The sequence below is a fragment of the Budorcas taxicolor genome, chromosome 24 (assembly GCF_023091745.1).
Source record: "Budorcas taxicolor isolate Tak-1 chromosome 24, Takin1.1, whole genome shotgun sequence".
NCBI lineage: Eukaryota > Metazoa > Chordata > Mammalia > Artiodactyla > Bovidae > Budorcas > Budorcas taxicolor.
The window spans coordinates 34,409,331-34,429,300 of record NC_068933.1 but is presented as its reverse complement, the minus strand read 5'-3'; the positions used below and the strand labels follow the sequence as shown (position 1 = coordinate 34,429,300).

The 19,970-nt window shown below is 39.5% G+C and overlaps 1 protein-coding gene across 1 annotated transcript in view; it reads right to left on the bottom strand.

Annotated features, from left to right (window-relative positions):
* Positions 1-505: 505 nt before the first annotated feature.
* Positions 506-19,970, bottom strand: part of LOC128068269 (disintegrin and metalloproteinase domain-containing protein 18-like) — a 117,649-nt gene continuing 98,184 nt past the window's right edge. The window contains exons 18-20 of the mRNA XM_052661393.1: positions 16,569-16,683; positions 8,165-8,321; positions 506-548 (exon numbers count right to left, since the gene is read on the bottom strand). Of these exons, the coding sequence (XP_052517353.1) occupies positions 506-548; positions 8,165-8,321; positions 16,569-16,683 (315 nt within the window). The remainder of the gene's footprint in view (positions 549-8,164; positions 8,322-16,568; positions 16,684-19,970) is intronic.

Genomic DNA, 19,970 nt, shown 5'->3' with positions numbered 1-19,970 from the left:
TTTTGAACTGTGGTGTTGGAGAAGACTCTTGAGAGTCCCTTGGACTGCAAGGAGATCCAACCAGTCCATCCTAAAGGAAGTCAGTCCTGAATATTCATTGGAAGGACCAATGCTGACTTTGAAACTCCAATACTTTGGCCACCTGATGCAAAGAACTGACTCCTTGGAAAACACCTTGATGCTGGGAAAGATTGAAGGCAGGAAGACAAGGGGACGACAGAGGATGAGATGGCTGGATAGCATCACCAACGTGATGGACCTGAGTTTGAGTAAACTCCAGGAGTTGGTGATGGACAGGGAGGCCTGGCGTGCTGTAGTCCATGGGGTCACAAAGAGTTGGACACAACTGAGCGACTGAACTGAACTGAAGGAAGACTTCCTCCTGCCCAAGTGCACTTTATTTTCGAAAATTTGACATTTAAAGTGTATTTAGGGATAGCATAAGGGTTACAAAACACTTTCTCCTCTTCATGTAAGCATTTTGTTGGCGAAGTGCTTAGCTATATTAGTTGTCCATGTCATAGCGTTCTGGTACAATGGCTGAATGACTAGGGAAAGAAAAAGAAAATACAAATTTACAATCTGTTTAGTAGTAGACAGTTTCATACTTTAACTATATCTACTGTCAGATTTCTTTTTTAAGTCTCAGATCAAAATAGGCACTCAAAGGAACAGAGAGAGTGAAAAATAAAGAATCAGTGGATTCCAGATGTACAAGTTATACTTAGAAAATGCAGAGGAGCCAGAGATAACATCAGTTGTATCATAGAAAAAGCAAGAGAATTCCAGAAAAACATCTACTTCTGCTTCAGTGACTACCCTAAACCCTTTGACTGTGTGGATCACAACAAACTGTAGAAATTCTTAAACAGATGGAAATACTAGGCCACTTTATGTGCCTCCTGAGAAACCTATGCAGGTCAAGAAGCAACAGTTAGAAACGGACATGGAACAACAGACTGATTCAAAATTGGGAAAAGAGTACGTCAAAGCTGTATGTTGTCACCCTGCTTCTTTAACTTATATGCAGAGTACATCATGAGAAATACCAGGCTGGATGAATCAAAGCTGGAATCAAGACTGCCAGGAGAAATATCAATAACCTCAGATATGCAGATAACACCACCCTTATGGCAGGAAGCAAAGAACTAAAAAGTTTCTTGATTAGGGTGAAAGAAGAAAGCATAAAAGCTGACTTAAAACTCAACATTCAAAAAACTAAGCTTATGGCAGCCGGCCTCATTACTTCTTGGAAAATAGGTGGGAAAAATGTGAAAAAAGTGGCAGATTTTATTTTCTTGGGCTCCAAAATCACTGCAGACAGAGACTGCAGCCACAAAATTATAAAAAGCTTTCTCCTTGGAAGGAAAGCTATGAGAAACCTAGACAGCATATTAGAAAGCAGAGACATTACTTTGCTGACAAAGGTCATATAATCGAAACTATGCTTTTTCCGGTTGTCATGTACAGATGTGAGAGTTGGACCATAAAGAAGGCTGTTTTGTGTAGCCACTCAGTCATGTCCACCTCTTTGTGATGCTGTGGCCTGCAGCACACCAGGCTTCCTTGTCCTTCGCCATCTCCTGGAGCTTGCTCAAACTCATGTCCATTGAGACAGTGATGCCATCCAACCATCTCATCCTCTGTCATCCCCTTCTCCTCCTGCCTTCAATCTTTCCCAGCATCAGGGTCTTTTCTAATGAATCAACTCTTCAAATCAGGTGGCCAAAGTATTGGAGCTTCAGCTCCAATTGGAGAATCTCAAGGACGGGGTAGCCTGGTGGGCTGCCATCTCTGGGGTTGCACAGAGTTGGACATGACTGTAAGTGACTTAGCAGCAGCAGCGTATATGAATACATATTTATATGCATAAATATATAGCTTTAGATTTATTACTTTGCTGTTAATTTATCATTTAAGTATGAGGCAAAATAATTACAGATATGAAAGGACTGAAAATAATGAAAATGTTTATTTAGTTTTGTATACTTTTGGTTCTTTGAAAAATCCATGGTTTAGAAAGACTAAAGTGAAAGGCTAAATAGAATATTTCCAGTCACTACAGAGAAAAGAATATGTCTTCCAATACAGGAGATGTGGGTTCCATCCCTGGGTCAGGAAGATCCCCTGGAGAAGGAAATGGCTACCCATTTCATTAAATTTTGCCTGAGAAATCCTATGGACAAAAGTGCCTGGTGGGCCACAGTCCATGGGGTTGCAAAAGAGTCAGACATGACATAGCTTATTTAATCTGTGGCATGTGGAAAAGATAACATATCTTTCTTTTAGGCAAACTTATTTGAAAATGTGGATAAAGAGAATCATATTCTAGTATTTGAAACTTGGAAAAAGATATATTGCAGAAAAAAAAAACTTTACCCTATAAATAAGAAGATGCACTTAATATTAACAAGAAAATAAGAAATATCTAATTTCCTTCATTCAATATTAGACCTACATATATATGTTCAAGATTTTCAATGAAGGTGCAAAGGTATTTCGATGAATATAGTTCTTTCAACAAATGACACTGGACTATTTGGCATACATTTGCAAAAATACAAACTTTATCACATAAGTCATACTCTAAAATTTTACTTCAAATTTTGAACAAAAACTGCCTCAAAATGAATCATAGGTCTAAATGTACATTGCAAAGCTATAAATCTTCAAGATGGAAGCATAGGAGAAAATCTGAGTGACCTTGGGTTTGGTGGTGAGTTTTTAAATATAACAGCAAAAGCATAATCCAAGAAGGAAAACAATGATAAAATTTAAAAATGTTTCCTCAGCAAAAAATACCATGATTTGAATGAAAATATGACACATATCTGAAGAAAAAAAAAACTCAATTTTTATCTGATAAAAGAAGAGGGCAACAGAGAATGAGATGGTTAGATGGCATCACCAACTCAATGGAAATGAAGTTCATCAAACTCCAGGAGTTAGTGGGGAACAGAGGAAACCAGGCTTTGCTACATTTTGCTGTAGCAAAGTTTGCTACAGTTTGCTACAGTTGGTTTGCTACAGTTCATAAGGTTGCAAAAATTCAGACCACCCAGCTACATCACATATGTGATAAAGGACTTATCTGCAGGATATCTAAGGACAGTTGTGTGTATACATGTGTTGTATACACATATCAGATTCATAAATCTGTCTGTTGTGAGGTTCTAGAAGCAATGAAACCCAAATAGCAAGGTGCAAACCTAGCATCTGGGTCTGTAATATTGTTTTCCAATAAAAGAAACCAACAATCCTTGTACAAAAGGCTGCTTCTAGGGCAGTGACAGGAACAGCGATGGTAAGGAGATACCCCTTGTCCAAGGTAAGGAGCAGCAGCTGTGAAGAGATATCCCACACCCAAGGTAAGAGAAACCCAAGTAAGATGGTGGGTGTTGCAAGAGGGCATCAGAGGGCAGACACAATGAAATCATACTCACAGAAAACTAGTCAATATAATCATACTAGGAAGATAGCCCTGTCTAACTCAATGAAACCAAGCCATGCCTGCGAGGCAATTCAAGACAGGCGGGTCATGGTGGGGAGGTCTGATAGAGCGTGGTCCACTGGAGAAGGGAATGGCAAGCCACTTCAGTATTCTTGCCTTGAGAACCCCATGAACAGTATGAAAAGGCAAAATGATAGGATACCAAAAGAGGAACTCCCCAGGTCATTAGGTGCCCAATATGCTACTGGAGATCAGTGGAAAAATAACTCCAGAAAGAATGAAAGGATGAAGCCAAAGTAAAAACAATACCCAGTTGTGGATGTGACTGGTGATAGAAGCAACGTCCGATGCTGTAAAGAGCAATATTGCATAGGAACCTGGAATGTCAGGTCCGTGAATCAAGGCAAATTGGAAGTGGTCAAACAAGAGATGGCAAGGGTGAACATTAACATTCTAGGAATCAGCGAACTAAAATGGACAGGAATGGGTGAATTTAACTCAGATGACCATTATATCTACTACTGTGGGCAGGAATCCCTCAGAAGAAATGGAGTAGCCATCATGGTCAACAAACGAGTCCGAAATGCAGTACTTGGATGCAATCTCAAAAACGACAGAATGATCTCTGTTCATCTCCAAGGCAAACCATTCAGTATCACAGTTATCTAAGTCTATGCCCCAACCAGTAACGCTGAAGAAGCTGAAGTTGAATGGTTCTATGAAGACCTATAAGACCTTTTAGAACTAACACCCAAAAAAGATGTCCTTTTCATTATAGGGGACTGGAATGCAAAAGTAGGAGTCAAGAAACACCTGGAGTAACAGGCAAATTTGGCCTTGGAATGCGGAATGAAGCAGGGCAAAGGCTAATAGAGTTTTGCCAAGAAAATGCACTGGTCATAGCAAACACCGTCTTCCAACAACACAAGAGAAGACTCTACACATGGACATCACCAGATGGTCAACACCGAAATCAGACTGGTTATATCCTATGCAGCCAAAGATGGAGAAGCTCTATACAGTCAAAAAAACAGGACCAGGAGCTGACTGTGGCTCAGATCATGAACTCCTTATTACCAAATTCAGATTCAAATTGAAGAAAGTAGGGAAAACCGCTAGACCATTCAGGTATGACCTAAATCAAATCCCTTATGATTATACAGTGGAAGTGAGAAATAGATTTAAGGGTCTAGATCTTATACATAGAGTGCCTGATGAACTATGGAATGAGGTTCGTGACATTGTACAAGAGACAGGATCAAGACCATCCCCATGGAAAAGAAATGCAAAAAAGCAAAATGGCTGTCTGGGGAGGCCGTACAAATACCTGTGAAAAGAAGAGAGGCAAAAAGCAAAGGAGTAAAGGAAAGAAATAAGCATCTGAATGCAGAGTTCCAAAGAATAGCAAGAAGAGATAAGAAAGCCTTCTTCAGTGACCAATGCAAAGAAATAGAGGAAAACAACACAATGGGAAAGACTAGAGATCTCTTCAAGAAAATTAGAGATACCAAGGGAACACTTTATGCAAAGATGGGCTTGATAAAGGACAGAAATGGTATGGACCTAACAGAAGCAGAAGATATTAAGAAGAGGTGGCAAGAATACACGGAAGAATTGTACAAAAAAGATCTTCACGACCCAGATAATCATGATGATGTGATCACTAATCTAGAGCCAGACATCTTGGAATGTGAAGTCAAGTGGGCCTTAGAAAGCATCCCTACGAACAAAGCTAGTGGAGGTGATGGAATTCCAGTTGAGCTAACTGGAATTAGTTGGAAAACTCAGCAGTGGCCACAGGACTGGAAAAGGTCCGTTTTCATTCCAATCCCAAAGAAAGGCAATGCCAAAGAATGCTCAAACTACCACACAATTGCACTCATCTCACACTCTAGTAAAGCAATGCTCATAATTCTCCAAGCCAGGCTTCAGCAATAAGTGAACTGTGAACTTCCTGATGTTCAAGCTGGTTTTAGAACAGGCAGAGGAACCAGAGATCAAATTGCCAACATCCGCTGGATCATGGAAAAAGCAAGAGAGTTCCAGAAAAACATCTATTTCTGCTTTATTGACTATGCCAAAGCCTTTGACTGTGTGGATCACAATAAACTGTGGAAAATTCTGAAAGAGGTGGGAATACCAGACCACCTAACCTGCCTCTTGAGAAATCTGTATGCAGGTCAGGAAGCAACAGTTAGAACTGGACCTGAAACAACAGATTGGTTCCAAATAGGAAAAGGAGTACGTCAAGGCTGTATATGGTCACCCTGCTTATTTAACTTATATACAGAGGACATCATGAGAAACACCAGACTGGAAGAAACACAAGCTGGAATCAAGACTGCTGGGAGAAATATCAATCACCTCAGATATGCAGATGACACCACCCTTATGGCAGAAAGTGAAGAGGAACTAAAAAGCCTCTTGATGAAAGTGAAAGAGGAGAGTGAAAAAGTTGCCTTAAAGCTCAACATTCAGAAAACGAATCTCATGGCATCTGGTCCCATCACTTCATGGGAAATAGATGGGGAAACAGTGGAAACAGTGTCAGATTTTATTTTGAGGGGGCTCCAAAATCACTGCAGATGGTGACTGCAGCCATGAAATTAGAAGATGCTTACTCCTTGGAATAAAAGTTATGACCAACCTAGATAGTATATTCAAAAGCAGAGACATTACTTTGCTGACTAAAGTCCGTCTAGTCAAGGCTATGGGTTTTCCTGTGGTCATGTATGGATGTGAGAGTTGGACCGTGAAGAAGGCTGAGCACCGAAGAATTGATGCTTTTGAACTGTGGTGTTGGAGAAGACTCTTGAGAGTCCCTTGGACTGCAAGGAGATCCAATCAGTCCATTCTGAAGGAGATCAACCCTGGGATTTCTTTGGAAGGAATGATGCTGAAGCTGAAACTCCAGTGCTTTGACCACCTCATGCGAAGAGTTGACTCATTGGAAAAGACTCTGAGGCTGGGAGGGATTGGGGGCAGGAGGAGAAGGGGACAACAGAGGATGAGATGGCTGGATGGCATCACTGACTCGATGGATGTGAGTCCGTGTGAACTCCAGGAGGTGGTGATGGACAGGGAGGCCTGGAGTGCTCCGATTCATGGGGTCGCAAAGAGTCAGACACGACTGAGCGACTGAACTGAACTGAGGGCTGTGACAAAGAATATACAAGATAATTCTGAAACACCTTTTATAGAGCCTGAAAGTGAAGAACTACTCAAAAACCAAAAACATATGGGGTACATTTAGCTGCTTTTTTTTATATAGATTTAAGTATAAAAAAAGAGAGAAATAATCTAACAGGTGTTTTCATGTTGTCAGGAAATACCTGACAAACACTACTTCCTCCAAGTTATTAAAGATTGAGATTAAGTTATCAGTTCATAGCATTTGTCTTTGATGTGATTTGATGAGAATGATGCTCCAGCTCTGTGAACTTATTACCTTAACCCAGAGCCCTAGCTTAATGCATGTTGGAAATAAATACATGGCTATAAGATAAAACAATTTTTTCCTATGTGGTAAAAATCATGTATTGTAAAGCTCCAGTATATACTTATAGAATAAACAAAGATGGAAAGCTTAATGGTACACATCCCAGGTGGGGTGGGAGAGTTTGTAAAGGAACAGTCATTAAGGCTGGGACAGCATGAATTTTTAGATATAGAGCTGTATTCAGCATGTACATTATTCAGGTTCCCTCAACAACATTACCTGTCAGGGCTTTCTTTGAATTCTCTTTTCCTCTGTAAAGTCTCATGATGGCCAATTAAGTCACTTTCTCTTTCAGTGAATATGAATCAACATTTCCCTAAATGATATACATGTGATGTGTGTATAACTGAATATGTCTTCATAAAATGGGCTTTCCTGGTGGCTCAGATGGTAAAGAATCTGCCTGCAATGCGGCGGATCTGGGTACAATCCCTAGGTCAGGAAGAGCCCCTGGAGGAGGGCATGACAACCCACTCCAATATTCTTGTCTGGAGAATCCTATGGACTGAGGGGCCTGGCAGACTACAGCCCACAGGGTCACAAAGAGCCAGACAGGCCTGAGCGACTAAGCACAGCACACAATAATAGTTTTCAAAGAAAATGTCACTTTGAGGCTAAAATCCTCATTCATGCTGTCACATATTGGGATTGATATAAAGGTTTCTTGCCTTCAATGAGTTAAAGAGTTAGGTCATCAGAAAGGAAGACGCACAGAAGTAAGAAAATCATGCACAAGTTTGTAAGAAACAGTATCTAATTTCAGAGGAATTCTGCAGAGATTTTTTTAACAACATTTGAGACTACTAAAGAGATAGAAATATTTTGAGGTTCAAGGATTTATTAATGACATTTTTGACATAAATTCTAAATTGGATAAAAAGGATTTCTCTGAAGGAAACAAACACTGCTACTTAATTTAGATCCACTTAGGAACTTAAAATGATATACCAAATATAGTTTTCTCATATTAAGTCCCTATTACACTGTGGAATATTCATCAGGAAAACAGTTCTAGAGCAGTCAAAATTTTGATTTGTCTTAATATACTAATAATGAACTATTGGGAAAACAGAATGGATAAAAGCACATTTGTTTAGATTTTAAAATAGCACACATTTCAAATAAACATAACAAATATATAATTATGAATTTATGACACTGGTTAATGACCAGCACAATTTAAGATACTAAATTATTTGTAAAATCTTACTTACCCCTCATATTCCACACTCTCTTTGTTGCATGATTTTCTCATTTCATTTCGCTTCATTATCATAATGGTGCAAGTTATGAAAAAGGGCAGAAAAATGTAGAAACTTAAAATAAGCCAGTTTTGATGTGTATTGTAGCCTTTTTTAGTAAACATTGTATCTGGAAGTGAAACACAGAAATAAGTGGATATTCACTGAATGTTTGAATAAATTTCTATTATCTCACTTTAATCATATGCATCCTGGAGGAGGGAATGGCAACTCACTGCAGTATTCTTGCCTGGAAAATTCCATGGGCAGAGGAACCTGGCGGGCTTCAGTCCATGGGGTCGCAAAGAGTTGGACAGCAGTCATATGCATACATGTAAAATCATATACATAATTGAAAGTTTAAGACCTTGCAAACTGTCATATATGAGGAAATAAAAGGGCATTTAAGCTCATACCCAAAACTACAATTGCATAGTTTTCATAGGCTTACTAAATTCACTCAGTTCAGTCTTTCAGTCGTGTCCGACTCTTTGCGACCCTATGGACTGCAGCATGCCAGGCCTTGCTGTCCATCACCAACTCCTGGAGCTTGCTCAAACTCATATCCATCGAGTCAGTGATGCCATTCAACCATCTCATACTCTGTCGTCCCCTTCTCCTCCTGCCTTCTATCTTTCCCAGCATCAGAGTTTTTTCCCATTGAGTCAGTTCTTCGCATCAGGTGATCAAAGTATTGGAGGCTTACTAGTCATCTTTTATGCATATTTTTAAAGTATTACGATACTGTATATACAGTTTGAAGTCTGTTTACTACATTCATCTTATTTATTTATTTTAAAGGTGACATATTAGTAGGGCTTAAGTTAAAAATTCAGCAATATGCTGTGAAAATCCCCCATCCACTACCTTGCCAAGTCACATAGTTTTGCTCCTCAAAGGAAACCATTTTTAAATGACTATGTTTCTCCATCCAGTATTTATATTTTATACTTGTGAGTAAAATCCATTTCTATACCCATACTTGTGTCTGTGTCTACCTATATGTAAAGTGTGTGTTGTGTGTATTTTTTCTCTCTTGTTGACAGCCAACAATATAGTGTGTCCTTTGCTGTCTTAAAAAATTCAAATATTACACAATTCCCAAAAGGAGACATGGAGAAGGCAATGGCACCCCACTCCAGTACTCTTGCCTGGAGAATCCCATGGATGGAGGAGCCTGGTAGGCTGCAGTCCATGGGGTCACTGAGGGTCAGACATGACTGAGTGACTTCACTTTCACTTTCCACTTTCATGCACTGGAGAAGGAAATGGCAACCCACTCCAATGTTCTTGCCTGGAGAATCCCAGGGACGGGGGAGCCTGGTGGGCTGCCGTCTCTGGGGTCGCACAGAGTTGGACACGACTGAAGTGACTTAGCAGCCACAGCAGCAAAAGTGCACAATAAATAAATATATTGGCAAAGAATTAGAAAAATAATCCAGATCTCAAAACATACTCTGCTAGAGTCTCAAAAGCACACACGAGGACATTTTCTAATCATAATTCTGTTCTCCAGTTAAAATAAATAAATTTATATTAAAACAAAACAAAACAAAAAAAGATATTGCTTCCCTCCATTACTGTTTAGTTAGTAGATTTTTTACAGAAATGTAACAATACTAACAGACATGCATTCACTTCATCATTTTATAGCTCAAAGAATTTTCTAAATTGAACACATCTATGTAACCAACACCAGATCCAGGAAAAGTAACTTTGCCAGCATCTCACTACCTCCAATCTACTTTCTTTCAGCCACCATCCATGGAAAATCACTAATCCATGGATCATTTTTGACAGATTATAACGGAGAAGGAAATGGCAACCTCCAGTGTTCTTGGCTGGAGAATCCCAGGGACAGGGGAGCCTGTTGGATTGCCGTCTATGGGGTTGCACAGAGTTGGACACCACTGAAGGGACTTAGCAGCAGCAGGAGCAGCAACCTTTATATAGAGTTATGTTGTATGTATTTATATCCTATCTGATTTTTTGGCTCAATATTACCTTATTTGGGGATTCAGCCAAATTATTGTTTATAATTGTAAAATATTCATTCTCATCACTGCATACAATATCTTTATATAGAAATAACAGCTATAAATACATTGCTTCTTATGAGCATTTGGGTAACTTGCAGTTATGAGTGTTATGAATAGTGCTGCTATGAATATTATACTACATGTCTCTTAGTCAATGTATGTGTGCCTATCTCACAGGTATATGCCTTGGGAATGTGATGCTTACTTATAGTGTGTGCCTAAACCAAACATTTGTAACTTTTCCAGTGATTTTCCTAAGTGGTTGTAGGAATTACATTCACATTAGCAATGGATGAGAGTCTTGGTATAACTGGTATTTTCCTTCTTTTATTATATAGTTATTCTTGCGAAGAACTGACTCATTTGAAACGACCCTGATGTTGGGAAAGATTGAAGGCAGGAGGAGAAGCGGACGACAGAGGATAAGATGGTTGGATGGCATCACCGACTGAATGTACATGAGTTTGAATAAACTTCAGGAGTTGGTGATGGACAGGGAGGCCTGGCGTGCTGCAGTCCATGGGGTAGCAAAGAGTCGGACACGACTCAGCAACTGAACTGAACTGAACTGATTCTTCGTATATGATGAAATGTGAACACTATAACTGTACAATGGATAAGATATAGCAAATGAGGCATATACTTAAAAGATTATTTTTTGTTTTGATAGTTATGGATTTTCTTCAGTTAATGTAAAATTCTTATCAGTATTGGTAAGGAAAATAAGTTTAATGTCTGAGATTTGACAATAAAATAGTGTGACTCTTGTCTTTGATGTCATTTCAATTTTATGATTTTTAACAGATTTATTCTTATTTTAGATGCATAATACATGAATCTATTTGAGATGTATGTTATATGTTGTAAATATATATATATATATATATATATATGTTTATATCTGTAAAACCACCACATCAGTCAAAAGACAGTCGACTCCTGAACATTGCAGGGTTGGGGGATCCACTCCAAGCAGTCTGAACACTCCTGTTTAACTTGAGCATTGGTCCTCCATATCTGCGGTCTCTCTGTAGTGCAGGCTCCACCATATCTGTAGCTGCTCTCCCATGGATTTAGTCTGCTTCTGGTGCTATAGTACTGTGGTATTTATTGAAATACAATCTGTGTACAAGTGGAGGCACGTGTTCAATTGCCAAGTTGTGTCTGAGTCTTTGCAACCTCATGGACTGCAGCATGCCAGACATCCTTGTTAATGCACAGAGCAGTTCAAATCCATGTCGTCCAAGGCTCAACTGGAATGAATACATCCATCACCCACAAGTTTCTTCTAGCCCATATAATGCTGCTCTGCTGCCACTCCCAACACAAGCAACCACTGATCTGATCAGCATTCTCTATCAATTAGTTTAGGTGTTCTACAATTTAATATAAATAAAGTCATACAGTCTCTATTCATTTTAATCTTTTTTTTTTCACACAGCATAAATGTTAACATCCATACACATTTGTATTTTTAACAGTAGCTCATTCCTTTTTATTGTTCAATAGTATGCTGTGTTTTGAATATACCACACTTTGTTGATCCATCACCTGTTGATTTGTCTTTGGGTTGTTTTCCTATCTATTACATGTACAGCTGTTATGAATGTTTATGTACAAAGTTTTGTAGGGGTGAAGGCATTCTATTCTCTTGGGCAAACAGTAAAGTGACTGCATTACATGATAGGTGAAAGAAGCTAAACGGCTTCCCTGGAGGCTCAGTGATAAAGAATTCACCTGCCAGTGCAGGAGACACGGGTTCCAGCCCTGATCCAGGAAATCCCATATCCCAAGGAACAAGTTAGCCCATGTGCTCTAGAGCTGGGGAGCCACAGCTACTGAAGCCCTCATGCCCTAGAGCTTGTGCTCTGCAGCGAGAAGTCGCTGCAGTGAGAAGCCCTCACACCACACCTACTGAGGAGCCCCTGCTCACTCCGACTAGAAACGTGCAGCAATGAAGACCCAGCACAGCCAAAGATAAATAATAAATAAATGAGATTCTTTTAAGAAGCTGAAACTGTACAGTTTTCGACAATAGTGTATGAAACACTATCCTCCCATTTTGACAAAACTTCATGTTTAAATAAATTTTAAAAGAATGTAACAGTAACTAATTGTGATTTTAGTGTGCATTTCTTTCATGAACAATGATATTGGGCATCTTTACATGTGCTTATCTATCACCTATATATTTTCTTTGATAAAGTATCCATATTTTGTCCATCTTTATCGGACTGTTTGTTTTCCATTATTAATTGTCAAAGATTATATTGTGAATATAAAATTTGTGTATATTCAGAATATAATTTATTAGTTATATACCTAACTCTGCTGCTGCTAAGTCGCTGCAGTCTTGTCTGACTCTGTGCGACCCCATAGATGGCTGCCTACCAGGCTCCCCCATCCCTGGGATTCTCCAGGCAAGAATACTGGAGTGGGTTGCCATTTCCTTCTCCAATGCATGAAAGTGAAAAGTGAAAGTGAAGTCACTCAGTCGTGTCCGACTCTCAGCGACCCCATGGACTGCAGCCTTTCAGGCTCCTCCATCCATGGGATTCTCCAGGCAAGAGTACTGGAGTGGGGTGCCATTGCCTTCTCCATATACCTAACTCTAGTTATATACAAAACTCTTCAAGTGAGTTTTGAAGAGCAAAATCTTTTCATTGTGATGATGTCCAAATTTTCACCTTTCCTTCTTAGATTGTGATTTGGTATCACATGTTAAAAAAATAATCCTTATTTAATCCAAAGGCACTTTAGGTTTTCTCATATATTCTCTTCTGGAAGTTTTATAAGTTTAGGCTTCATATTTTGATGTCAGAACATGTACAGAATTCTTTTTTTTTCTGCATGTGAGTATATAATTGTTCCAGCGTTTTTTGTTGAAAAAGCTATCCATTATTCACTGATTTGCTTCGCACTTTATGGAAAATTAGTTTTCCATGCATCTGTGGCTCTACTTCCAGTGATTTATTATGTTCCATTGATCGACATGTCTATGTTAACATCAGTGTTAAACTGCATTGATTATTGTAACTTTATAGAAAGTTCTGGAATTGGGTGATGTATTTTCTCCAACATCACTCTGTTTCAAAGTTATTTTAACAACACTAGTCCCTTTGAAATTCTGTATAGTTTATAATCAGCTTGTCAATTTCTGCAAATGAACCTGATGGATGACTTGCAACAGGATTTTCCTGAGTGTATAGATAAATCTGGGGAGAACTGACCTTGTAACAAGTGTTTTCCAAACTCTGAACATAACTGTCTCTTCAGTTACTTAAATTTTCTTTAATTTATCTCAGCAATGGTTTGAAGTTTTCAGTGTACAAATCACATACTTTTCCACTGAATTTATTTCTAAGTATTTTATTTTTTATTCTGTCATGAATAAAATTGCTTCCTTAATGTCACTGTTGGATGGTCTCTTTTTAGTTTGTAGATATATAATTGCTTTTTGTATATTGATCTCATTTTCTGCCACCTTACTCTTTAGGTTTTGGTGACTCATTAGGATTTTCTGCATATAGGATCATATTACCTGTACAGAAACACTAATTTTCTTTTTACTGTTTAATCTGTATGCTTTGGGGGGAAGGATATACTGACTAGACCCTCTGATATAATAAGTGGAAGTAATCTGCTGCAGGCTTCCCTGGTAGCTCAGTGTAAAGAATCTGCCTGCCAACGCAGGAAACACAGGTTCTATTCCTGGGTGGGGAAGATCCCCTGAAGAAGGAAACAGCAACCCATTCCAGTATTCTTGCCCAGGAAATCTCATGGGCAGAGAAGTTTGGTGGGCCACAGTCCATGGGGTCACAAATAGTCAGACACGACTTAGCAACTGAATGATAAAACAACAACCTACAGCCACAGGTGAATGTATAGCCAGCCAGCCTTCCCTTTCTGCTGCCTTCCTTCCTGGCCACACACTGCAGTTTGTGGACAGAGTCAGGTCCTGCCTTCTATCACAGGCCAGTGTCACCATGTCCACCTGTGAATAGCCCCTGCAGTCACGCACTTGTATATCCCCAGCCTGACTCTTGTCTCTGGCTTCCACTGCATGTCCTGCAGTGAGCGTCCAGCCACAGAAGAGCAAATCAACACCCATGGCATCTGCAGCTGTTTGTCAGATCCCGATCAGGTTCTGCCTCTCTGACCGGCCCACACCACCGTGCCTACTTGTAACCAGCCCCTGCCTTCAGCTCTGAACCTGCACATCCCCAGCAAGACCTGACCTGCAAGAAAGTGCACATACCCAGGGGAGGAAGAGAACGGCTACAGGAGAGCATAATCTAGCTGTTTGTTGGATCCAGATCACAATTGGACTTCTGACAGTGGTGGGCATCACTGTGCCTACCTGGAGCTAGCCTGTCAGGTTGTGTACCAGCATGCCCCAGAACTCGATTTCCCCATCCCATCACTGAATTCCCTTGCAGTATGCATTTGCAGAAGAAGAGTGTGACGCACTAGGAAAGTGTACTGACATTCATGGCCACTGGAGCAGCCAGTGAGCCTATAGTTGGCTCCAGCCATTGCCACCTACCCCAGCCCTGATCACTACAAACACATCTTCAGCTGACATCTGCCACCACCTGGACACCTGCACTTGGGCCCCACAGCCAAGTGTATGCATACCGCTGTCTCCAGTCACTACTGTTGCCTGCGCTTGTCCTTAGCTATACTTTTAGACTTTAGGACTACGAGCCATTTTGAGTTAATATTTGAAAGTTGTGAGGTCTGTGACTAGGATAATTCTTTTGCTTATGGGTGTCCAGCTGTTCCAGTGAAATGACACAAATACAAGAAAAATTTTACAAATGGATATATATGAAACAATTTGGGCTTTGTAATCCAATAAGAACAAAATGCTCTTCTCCAATTAAAAATAAATAAATTAATTAAAATGCCAACAAAAGTGTTGATATAGGCAGAAACCGACACAATATTGTAAAGCAATTATCCTCCAATAAAAATAAATAAGCTAATTTTTTTACAAAGAAAACACTCATCAAATACAACTAGAATCTAGGATTTATTTTATTTATTCATTTTTGTTTAATTGCTGTGACTAGGACTTTCAATTCTGTGTTGGATAAAAGTAGTGGCATAGGCATCCTTGTCTTATTCATGATCTTAGAGGAAAAGCTTTCAGCTTTTAACTGTTGCATATGATGTTAGTTTGGAGTTTGCCATATGTGGACTCCACCTTGATGAGGTATAGTCACTCTATACCCACACTGTTGACAGTTTTATTTTTTTTAAGATTTATTTATCTGTTTTATTTTTGGCTGTGGTAGGTCTTCATTGCTGAGTGCAGGCTTTCCCTAGTTTGTGATGAGTAGTGGCTCCTCTCGGTTGCAGTGTGCAAGTTTCTCACTGAGTTGGCTTCTTTTGTTGTGGAGCTCAGGCTCTAGGGCATACCGACTCAATAGCTACAGTGACTGGACTTAGTTGTCCTGTGGCATGTAGAATCCTCCCCGACCGGGGATCGAGCCCATGTCCTCTGCATTGGCAGGTGGATTCTTAAGCACTAGACCACAAAGGAAGCCCTATTGAGAGTTTTTATCATAAATAGATGTTGAATCAATGAGCAACTTGCCTTCATTCATGGAAACGAGAGAAAGTATAAACTTGTACTTCATCACTCAAAATGTGATTTACTATTATTTCCTAGTAAATACGTATACTTATATTTTGTCATACATTTTTTAATCTAAATTTCATTCAAAATAAACACCTTATCCTACACGTGCTTTTTAATAACCTGCAAAGTTTTTAATAACATGGAATGCAAATAATTTGCATGATGTTCATCCATCCACATTTATTTTTCATTCATGCTGTGATGTTTATTAGGGTTTCGCAGGTAGCATTAGTGGTAAAGAACCTGCCTGCCAATGCAGGAGATATAAGAGACTTGGGTTCAATCCCTGGGTCGGGAAGATCCCCTGGAGAAGGAGCTGGCAATCCACTCCGCTATTTTTGCTTGGAGAATCCCATGAACAGTGGAGCCTGCTGGGCCACAGTCGATAGGGTCACAAAGAGACAGACATGACTGAGGCAACTGAGCATGCATGATGTTTATTGAAACTTGAGTATTATATTGTATTTTAGTAACTGAGTTGATTAAAACTGGGTGCCTCTGTGGAAAGCACATTGCAAATATTATTTAACATTAATTTAATGAAAGCCACTATTCAAAGTAACTCTTTTAGTCACTTGGGAGATCACGAAAGATTTTAGTTAGTAGTGTATTTCTTTATTTCATAAAGCATCCTATTTTGATGCTTCATTACTAAAACATCCTAGAATTTAAAACTTTAATTTCTACTCACAAGATTTATGATCATTTCCATCATCAATACTTCCTCCTGGTGAACCAATTTGTAATTCACAATCTGGAGGTGTATAGTCAGGAATGCAATGACAATTGCCTAAATTATTACATATCTGAAACAGAAAAATATGTAATTACTATGAATCATGATAGTCTCTGTATGTCATATATACTTACATTCAAAAGAATAAAATCCCTGATCTTCTAAGTTTGTTGTTGTTCAGTTGCTAAGCTGTTTCCAACTCTTTGCCACCCATGAACCGTAGCACAACAGACTTCTCTGTCCTTCATTATCTCCCTGAGTTTGCTCAAACTCAGGCCCATTGAATTAGTGATGCCATCCAACCATCTCATCCTGTTGCTCCCTTCTCCTCTTGCCCTCAATTTATCCCAGCATCAGGGTCTTTTCCGATGAGTCTGCTCTCCCCATCAGGTGGCCAAAGTATTGGAACTTCAGCTTCAGCATCAGTCTTTCCAATGAATGTTCATGGTTTGATCTCCTTGCTGTCCAAGGGACTCTCAAAAGTCTTCTCCAGCACCACAGTTCAAAGGCATCAATTCTTTGGGATTCAGCCTTCTTTATGGTCAACTCTCACATCTGTACATGACTACTGGAAAAACCAGAGCTTTGACTACATGGACTTTTGTAGGCAAAGTGATGTCTCTGATTTTTAATATGCTATCTAGATTTGTCATATTCTTTTCCAAGAAGCAAGCATCTTTTAATTTTGTGGTTGCAGTCACAATTCTCAGTGATTGTGCAGTCCAAGAAAATGAAATCTGCCACTGTTTCTACCTTTTTCCCACTGATTTGCCATGAAGTGGTGGGACCAGATGCCATGATCTTAATTTTTTGAATGCTGAGTTTTAAGCCAGCTTTTTCACTCTCCTCTTTCATCCTTATCAAGAGTCTCTTCAGTTCCTCTTCACTTTCTGCCATTAGAGTGCTATAATTTGCACACCTGAGGTTGTTGATAGTTCTCCCAGGAATCCTGATTCCAGCTTGTGAGTCATCCAGTCTGTCATTTTGCAGGATATGCTCTGCATATAAGTCAAGTAAGTAGGATGGCAATATACATTGTTGACATACTCCTTTCTCAATTTGGAACCAGTCTGTTGCTTCGTGTTCAGTTCTGACTGGCCTTTCTTGATCTGCATAAAGGTTCTCAGGAGGCAGATAAGGTATTCCACAGTTTGTTGTGATTCACACAGAAAAAATGTTTAAGATAGTCAGTGAAGCAAAAGTAGATTTTTTTTTTTCTGGAATTTTCTTGCTTTTTCTATGATCCAATGGATGTTGGCAATTTTACCTCTGGTTCCTCTGCCTGTTCTAAATACAACTTGTACATCTGGAAGTTCTCGGTTCATGTACTTCTGAAGACGAGCTTGAAGGATTCTGAGCATAATCTTGTTAGCATGTGAAGTGAGTGCAATTTTATGGTAATTTGAACATTCTTTGGCATTGCCTTTCTTTGGGACTGAAATGAAAACTCACCTTTTCCAGTCCTGTGGCCACTACTGAGTTTCCCAAACTTGCTGGTGTATTGAATGCAGCACTTTAACAGAATCATCTTTTAGGATTTGAAATAGCTCAGCTGGAGTTCCATCACCTCCATTAGCTTTGTTCATAGGTATGCTTCCTAAGGCTCACTTGACTTCACACTCCAGGATGTCTGGCTCTAGGTGAGTGACCACACCATCATGGTTATCCGGGACATTAAGACTTTCTTCTACAGTTCTTCTGTGTATTCTTGCTCCCTCTTCTTAATCTCTTCTGCTTCTATTAGGTCCTTGCCATTTCTGTCTTTTACTGTGCTTATCCTTGGATGAAATGTTCCCTTGGTATCACTAATTTTCTTGAAGAGTGCTCTAGTCTTCCTCATTCCATTGTTTTCTTCTATTTCTTTACATTGTCCACTTAAAAAGGCTTTCTCTCCTTGCTGTTCTCTGGAACTCTGCATTCAGTTGGGTTTATATTTACCTTTCTCCTTTTAGGCCATTCAGGAATGACATAAGTCAAATCCCTTATGATTTACAGGGGAAGGGATGAATAGTTTCAGGGGACTAGATCTGGTAGACAGAATGGCTGCAGAACTATACATTGAGGTTTGTAACATTGTTCAGGAGGTTTTGACCAAAGCCATCTCCAAGAAAAAGAAATGCAAGAAGGAAAAATGTTTGTCTTCTAAGTTTATTAAAGACTATATAATTGATACATAGGGCTGCCCTCAGGCTTAACAGTAAATAATCTGCCTGTAATGCAGAAGACCCAGGTTTGATCCCTAGGTCAAGAAGATCCTCTGGAGAAGGGAATGGCTACCCACTCCAGTGTTCTTGCCTGGAGAATTCCATGGATAGAGGAGCCTGGCAGTGATACTCCATGGGGTTGCAAAGAGCTGGACTTGACTGAGTGACTAACACACAAAAGAAGGCCTTCATCCACTAATTAAGTCCCTCTCCACTGCTAAGCGCTTTCTGTTTTACATATATTCACAGACACATACCCACATCCACAAACATGTAAACACTCATTCCCAGGTTTTTGCCAAACAAACATCACTAATGATATATTATGAATTTATTCCCATACCTGAAGGTATAAATATAGGGCTAGCACATTTTAAGAAATAGACATTTTTGGTTATTTCCTATCATTATATTGCAGACATTGTGTTTTGTCCATGTATGCTGATAATGATAAATTTGGGGGGTTTAAAGATAAAGCTGGGCTGGTGCCAGGAGCCAGCGTGAGGAACTCTGCCCATGGTAAAGGTCATGAAGAAGGAGGCTCGACATACGCAAAGGTGGGATCGAGCCTCAGGAGTCCCCCTGGAAATTCTCGAGCATCTTCTCCCAAAACCAGAGTCTGCCTACTTTATTGCTTTATGCTTTCACTTACACTTTTGACATTTCGGGGGGCTGCCCCCCCCCCCCAATCTCTCTCTGAGAAAGAGTTAACTTAAAGCTCCAGCTAATAAAATTCCTGGGCGTGACAAGAGTGTTTCAGTTCACAAACTCCTCTGAAAGTTCTCTAGCCTGCCTGACAGACAGTCTCGTCCGGCCACATGTGATTGTTCACAGCCTCCCAGCTGTGAGAGGCACAAGATTCTTTAAACTTTCTAAATACAGATTCTTTTGAGAAGTTAGAAAATTATTAGTATAGTATAGTGGGTTGATTAGGAATTATATTGGTGAAGGATTTTTTATTTTGGGGCCAATGTTTGCTGCTAAGTCTCCATATCCCCTGCCCTTATACACATTAATGAATATAACTAGCATATAAGAGAAATAAGTATTAACCTTTGATATTAATTCATGTTAAACCTTAGGCTAAGTAAATTCCTTTCTTAATTGTAACCCACTGCACCTTCACCCTATAGGAATGCAACTTTATCTCGTG